Raw genomic sequence first — 7,361 nt, 5'->3', positions numbered from 1 at the left:
GCGTCACTGCGGCCGCCCCGCCCCCTTCCTGGGCCTGGCGGGCCCTCCCCACCCCTGCGGGGTCCCGGCAGCCCCGCCTGCGGCGGAGGAGGCGGCCCCTTCCTTCCTTCCCCACGGCAGTGAGCGAACAAGCAGTTCTCCAAATGCTGGTGCTCTCCACGCCTATGTGCCTTTTGGAATCCCCCAAACACGCTTGCTTTCCATTCCCACCTGGCCCGGCCTCCCGTGCGCTCGGGAATTGCGGCGGGGTCCTCTCTCCGCGCTCTCCCCACCCTCACACCTGAGGCCCAGGGGAAATGCACCCCCGCCCCGGAGTCTGGCCTGAAGCTGCTCTCGGGCTCGCCTCTGCTTAGGGGGTGGGACCCCAGCGCTGCGGGTCTCTAGGGTCATTCCGCCACACCCCCAGGCAGAGGCCTGCAGTCACTGGGAGGACTGGCCCCTCAAAGTGGCCCCATCTATGCCTTCCGGGTCCACAAGTCTGGCCCAGCCACCAGACCGTGGGCAAAGGCTGAGGCACCGGTGGGTTGGGCTTGTGGACCACACCCAGTCCCCTCAAGGCCCTGGGACAGTGGATGGCAGCACCCATGCCGGAAGCCAGTCCTCTGCCGGGGCTCTGCTTCGCAGGTGCTTCGGGGCGGGAAGCAGTGCTCTCTCCCCGCTCCGAGGAGTCAGAGTTGGGGTGCATTCAGGGCCTCTGAGGGCTGATTCAGCTTAAGCTGTTAGGGCAGGAAGGCAGGAAGGCGTGGGGTAAGTGAACTGGCATTTCCACCTTGCCAGGCATCACTGCTAATCCAGAGGTAGAACCCTCTGGCCCAGGCCGGTGACACTGCCCTCCAGCTGTGGGGGAGGCCACGGCCCTGCACTGCCCCCTGGCGGCACCGTGCGGAGCAAGGCCAGGCTCTCGGCTACGGAGCTCACCTCTTCCCACTGCTTAAAGCCGGGAAGGCTGAGGGCGGGCGGACGGGAGCCGGGTCCCTCCCAAGGTTAATGGACAGCACGGGGCAAGGCAGGGCCAGGCTGCGCTGGCCTCTCTCCCACCCACTGCACCACCCTGAGTCTTCTCTTTCCCACTTTCTTCCCAGCCACCAGGCTTAGCAGAAGTACCAGACTCAGAAAGGCTAAGAGCTGAGAGAACAACTCCAAATTATCTTTTATTTATACAAAAAAAGGGCATGTTTAGCAAAAGACACACTGAGAAAAGAGAGGCTATGGCCCAGGAGACAAGGCAGGGAGGTGACAGGCCTTCTGAAGGCCTGCTGGGGGAGAAGGGGTCTGGGACAAAGTGGTGAGAAGTCCCGGGTAAGTGCTGAGTCGTGGGGGCTACAGGAAGAAGAAAACTCCAGTTGCATCAACACTGACGGCAGCTCATGAGTGGGACTCACAGTGACCTCGCTGCTAAGTATTCCCGGGGTTCCAAGTTGGTGCTGCCAACGAGTGAGAGCCACCCCCTGGTTCCTGGAGAGTACCCACCAAGGGACACAGGACAGGAAGTGCAACTCGGGGTGAAGGCCAGGGAGAAGCAGGTGCCCTGCAGTGGCCAGGAAAGGTCCAGACTCGAGGCGGAGGTGCTTCCTCCACCCACCCCCTCCAGGAGACCCCTCCCTCCCTCCCCACCCGCTTTCCCTTCAGTTAGAGGGACCATAATCTAAAGGCTAGGTGAGATTTGGCTAATCCTCCAATGTATCCTGTTGAAATACAAATTCCCTGGTCCCTCCCTGGAAACCAACTAATTTTCAATTCAGTTCAATACACCTATGGATAGTGACCCTGCCCCTAGTCTAGGCTGGGCTCAGGTGGCCTCCAGAGGTCGGTCGTCCTGGGGGTGGGAGCCCGGCCCCACTCACCTCTCTTCAGGCGCTCCATGGCGCTCTTGCTGCCGGCATAGGTGGGCCGGATCTCTTTGCCCATCTCCTCTATGACCGACAACAAGTCCGTGTAGGTGCTCTGGGAGCCCTGGGCGCCGGGTGGCTTCATTGCCTATGTCAAAAGAGAACAGGGTAGTGAGCTCAGGCCCTGGGGCAGATTGCCAGTCCCCAACCACAGGCAAGCTCTCGGCCCCACTCACCTGCACATAGCCCATGGAGGGCGGTCCAAAGTCGTTAAACAGTGGTCTGAAAGGGGCAGCAGCTCCAGGCACCGAGCCCGATGGCGAGGGGACACTTCCGGCTGAAACAATGTGCGAGTTAAGGAGGTCAGAGCGGGACAGGGACTTCTCTTCCTAGCGTTCCAAGCCCCCTACCGGCCCGATTCCTTCCAAAGGGATGCTCATTCCAGGATGCTCAACTTCAGGGACAAACCCCTCCCCCTGCATCCCACCAGACCCTTACGCGACCACGCCCACTTCCCAGGCAAACAAACTGAGGCTCTGGGAGTGTCGGTGACAGGCCCAGAACTGCTCAACTCAGGTCCGCCTTCTTTTCGAGACCTCGACCGCCCGGGCAGACGAACAAGGATGGAGCTGGATCCTCACCTGTAGGGACTGGGGTGCCGGGCCCAGGGGTGCTGGAGCCCGGGGTGCTGCTGGGGGCGGGGGCGATGGGTTTGTAGGATAGCCCCAACTCTTGGGTGCGGCGGCCGGCTGCCGGCCGCTCCTCCGGGGTTGGCTGCCTGGCCACTCAGCTGCGCTCTGATTGGCAGGCGGGCTGCACGCCCCTAGTAAATAGAGCTCTGGCCGGAAGGGCAGACAGGCACAAACGCTCTCTCACTCCCGATTGGTGTGCAAAGATGTCACTCGGACCTCCTCATTGGCCGAGACCGGCCCCAATAGGCCGCAACCGCTGCCGATTGGTCGCTGCCTTCCGGACCTCGCACCTGTCTGCTTCGGATTGGGCGGTGCCCGTCGCCCTCTGCAATTGGAGAGTTCGCGGCTCGGCACCGCGCGCTCTCAAACCGATTAGTCCCAAGACTCGAGAGGCGGGGCCTCGGAGCCGGGACGGGAGTCCAGTCGCCGGCGGTTCCCCCTGAGGGGTCTTCAAAGGTGCGGGCACGGCCTCCGCGCCTCACTCGCGTTGCTTCGCACGTCCGCTCCGCGCCGCTCGGCCTCGGTTTAGCTGGGGTTGCTGTAGCCTCGGTCCATGTGGGCTGCTGCTACCGCCGCCAAGGAGCGCGCCTTTCTCCGCCCGGGACGCCGGAGGACGCAGGGCTTTGACGTTCCGAGCCCTGCGTCTCACCCCGTGCGCTTTTACGTCACCTTTCGCCGGTTCAACAACCTGTTCCCGATCTGCGCACGCGCCCTCCGAAAGCATTCGTTTGTTTCTATGGAAACGGGTCCCTCACCCAAACCACCGGCGCACCTATTCCTCCGAATTGCCTTGTTCTCGGGTCTAGGCTAGTGTTGGATCCAAGGGCGACTCACAGACCCTTCAACCTGCTCCTCCAAGGCCCCCACGTAATGACAGTAGTAGGAACAGCTGGCCTTTGTTCAGTACTGACTGCATGCCAGGCCCTGTACCCAAAGAGAGGATGGACTGGAGCCAGGATGACAGTGCGAAGCGCACATCACCCCCACGAGCGATTTTCTTCTCTTGGGCAAGTTGCTTACCTCCATATGCCTCAGTTTCTCCGTCTAGGAACGTGGAGACGCTAATCACTATCGCACAGGGTTGTCGTGTGGATTAAATAATTATTTATAAAGTGTTTATTGTTTTCTTCTCTTTTCTGTCCCACTCCAGTGCCTCCAAATCCTTCCATTTTTTCCACCCAGAACCTTCCCCTCAAATCTCATTTCTCGCTACCCTAGATCTTACACTCTCCCCAAACACTAACCCTTTCTCCCAGGTTGCTTCTCCCTGCAAACTGTCTTTGTGTGCCCTCCATGCCTCCAAGTCTATAGTTTTTCTCATCCCCAGGACATTCATTCACTCATCCAACAAACGTTTTCTTTCTTCTTTTTTTTTTTAAATAATTATTTGTCAATGGTTCAGTACCACAATAGATACTGTTTTTCTTTTTTAAAAATATTTTTATTTATTTCAGAGAGAGGGAGAGAGATAGAAACATCAATGATGAGAAAGACTTATTGATTGGCTACCTGCTGCATGTCCCCTACTGGGGATCGAGCCCACAACCTGGGCATGTGCCCTTGACCTGGAATTGAACCCGGGACCCTTCAGTCCCCAGGCTGATGCTCTATCCACTGAGCCAAACCAGCTAGGGCATCCAACATTTTCTGACTCTGTCCTATATCCCAAGCCTTTGCTAGACATTGATATGGAAATGAATGGCCATGGCCTCTGTCCTCAAGGAGCTCCTATTCTCAAGGAAGACACAGGCAAAGGCACACAGTGCAGTAAGACAGTGTGGAGGCTGGGACAGGGAGCATCGTGTTTAGCTTAATAGAGATACAGTTGGTGACATGTAGCAACATTTATAAATGTATATATATACACAGATTACTGTGTACACATATCTCCTCACACTATATCAGCTGAGAGGGCCTAGAAGCAATCTAGTGTCCAGCTCTTGGTTTCTAACACCATTCTCCAATAAAATGAACCAGAGTTCCTTGCAGAAATGGCTGATTCAAGGACTAGGGCAGGAAATATACAACCTGATCCCAGGGCATTTTGTAGTGCAGAAAGTAATAAAATGCTGAAAACAAAAAACCCCTAAGGAGAGTTAACTTGGGGTGGTGAACACACAGTACAGAGGGTGTATTATAGAATTGTCACCTGAAGCCTACATAATTTTATTGACCAATGTCATCTCAATAAATTCAATTAAAATATCAAAGAAAAAAACAATAAATCAGTAGAGAGAAAAAGCAAACCTACAATGATTGGGGTATGTGAAAGGGAGACAGGAAGGAGCACACTGAAAGAGCTTCCAATAGCCCAAACTGGGACCGTTTGAACAATAGAATAAATGAAATAGTATTGGATTATAACTTAAAGTACAGAATAAATGCCTATGAGTCCATATGGATGCAAACACATGATTGACTGAATCAGCAAATAAATGAGTAAGTGGGGGAGAAGAGACCAATCTTGCATACAGAAGAATCCCAATGCCAAATAATTTATGTCGATACTCTGCTCTTAAACGTGGGCTATGCATAGTGATTTCCTTCCGAAGAATATAGTATGCAAAGAGATAAAAAAGAGTAATTCTATAGTATAGAGATCTGATAAACACTGCCTCTAGCCAGCTGATCAAGGTCAACATCAATAGTGACGTCATGTTGGTAGTACGCACCGTTGGTATGAAAGATGAGAGCGGCACCTTGCCCCTGTGCTCTTCCTCCCCCAAACCCATAACTACGATGAACCATGAAGGAAACAGACAAATTTCAGTTCAGAGACATTATATAAAATACATAAAATACCTGACCAGGTCCTCCTCAACACTGTCAAGAGCATAAAATATAAAAAACAAAGTCTGAGGAAGCATCAACCAAGAGGGGCCTAAGGAGACATGGTGTCTAATGGAACATGGTCCTCGATGCTGTGGAACCGAAAAAGGGCCATCTGGAAAAAACAGATGAAATATGCATAAAATGTGGGCTTCAGTCAATAGTAATGTATCAGTATACGTTCATCAGCTGTGACAAATGTGCCCTCCTAATGTACAATGTGAATAATGGTGTGGTGGTTAATTTTATGTGTCAACTTGACTGGATCCTGGGGTTCCCAGGCCTGTGGTCAATCGTGATTCTGGGGGGGTGAGAGGGCCCGTGTGAGAACTGGTGGGGCTGTGAACATTTCCGGTGCAAGCATATACACTGCAGATAATTAAATCCATCCCAGCAACTCGCTCAAACCACCAACCACAGAACCTCCCTGGCTCGGGGGCCACCGGGTGGTGGGAGGCTAACCCTGAGGGGGGTTCCAGTCTTCCCCTGGCATGTACCCTCCAACCCCTGCGAAGAGGACAGACATCTCAGGAAGCAATGCTGTGTGTGCCAACTGGTGGAGGGTGTCAGAAGGAGGACGGGCCATGGCTCCCAGTGAAGCCGATGGCCTGCGGCAAGTCCTCCCCCCCGCAGGCCTGCCAGACTGGCTGGCAGGAGAGATCACCTAATTGGGGATTAAGGATTAATTGGGATCTTCCAGGAGAGTGATGTTGAGCTGCTGCAGCCAGGCCTGGCACCTCGACATGCAGGCTCTGGGCTGGGCAGGGCACGGTGGCTGCCCACCTGCTCGGCCCCAGGGCCATCGCGCTGGCCGCAGTGACGATGATGACCAGGTGCGGGGCTGATGGTCAGCCGAGCTCTGCAGACCAGGTCTTTGCTATAGCTGGAGGCCTGTCCTGGGTCCACCCTGACCCTCAGGCATCCTCTCTTGTTGGCACTGAGATGTTAGAGTCTCCAGGCCTGAGTGCAAGCCCCACCTCCCCTTCATCCTCACTGTATGGGACGATGCCAGTCCCTTGTCCTCGCGGAGGCTTCGGGTGCCAGGCACAGGGGTGGGTTCATCTGAGGATCATGAGGGATCCTGGCCAGTACCTGAACAGGAGTGTCACAAAATGCAAGCGATACTTTAGGGAGAATAATCCGGCAGCGTGCACTCATGGCCCAGGGGGACAGATGTCAGTGGCGCTGTGTGACCTCTAGAAAGTCACTTAGACTGGGCCTCTGGGTTTCCTCAATCTGGAAAACAGGGCATGAAGACGAGGGGAGGGTTGGGGTGAGCAGACGTGTCATTCGGGTCCCCCAGGAAGCAGACAGTGAGATGAAGTTAGGAACGCAAGGCAGAGAAAGGCAAGAAAGCAAGGTGGCAGGAGGCCTCGGCTATGAGGCCAGCCTGGCCATGCCTCAGCGAATGTAAGGGGAGCTTGCAGCGGAGACCGCCCCGGAGAGGAACCTCGAGTCGGGCAGAAATGTGTGTGTTCTGGCGCCTGCCACGCTGGGCCAGTGGCTGGGGGCTCCGGAAAGAGCTGTCTTCTGAAGGGACCCACAGCCAGAGCCCATCAGCGTCGTCTCTTCCTGGCCGAGAAGTAAAGCTGGGAAACTCAAGTTCCCTCTCGAAGGGCTCTGAGCAGCACCCCTCCCAGAGAGAATGAGATCCATCTTGGGAAAAGCCCTCACACTTTTGCTCCACCCTCTAGAGCAGTGATGGCGAACCTTTTGAGCTCGGCGTGTCAGCATTTTGAAAAACCCTAACTTAATTCTGGTGCCGTGTCACATATAGACATTTTTTGATATTGGCAACCATAGTAAAACAAAGACTTATATTTTTGATATTTATTTTATATATTTAAATGCCGCCCTAACTGGTTTGGCTCAGCGGATAAAGCGTTGGCCTGCGGACTGAAGGAGCCCAGGTTCGATTCCGGTCAAGGGGATGTACCTGGGTTGCAGCACATCCCCGGTGGGGGATGTGCAGGAGGCAGCTGATTGATGTTTCTCTCTCATCCATGTTTCT

At 54.9% G+C, this 7,361-nt stretch overlaps 1 protein-coding gene across 1 annotated transcript; it reads right to left on the bottom strand.

The window, feature by feature from the left end:
- Nucleotides 1-1,598: 1,598 nt before the first annotated feature.
- Nucleotides 1,599-3,245, bottom strand: CDK2AP2 (cyclin-dependent kinase 2 associated protein 2). The gene is made up of 4 exons (XM_015568957.1): nucleotides 3,020-3,245; nucleotides 2,471-2,614; nucleotides 2,066-2,166; nucleotides 1,599-1,977 (listed from the first exon to the last, which is right to left on the bottom strand). Exons 1-4 carry the CDS (start codon nucleotides 3,243-3,245, stop codon nucleotides 1,774-1,776), a joined length of 675 nt encoding a protein of 224 aa, XP_015424443.1. The 3' UTR covers nucleotides 1,599-1,773.
- Nucleotides 3,246-7,361: the final 4,116 nt, after the last annotated feature.

Source organism: Myotis davidii, unplaced genomic scaffold, assembly GCF_000327345.1.
Source record: "Myotis davidii unplaced genomic scaffold, ASM32734v1 scaffold425, whole genome shotgun sequence".
Classification (NCBI taxonomy): domain Eukaryota; kingdom Metazoa; phylum Chordata; class Mammalia; order Chiroptera; family Vespertilionidae; genus Myotis; species Myotis davidii.
Note: the sequence above shows the minus strand (reverse complement) of the source record. Positions and strands in the feature narration are given on the sequence as shown.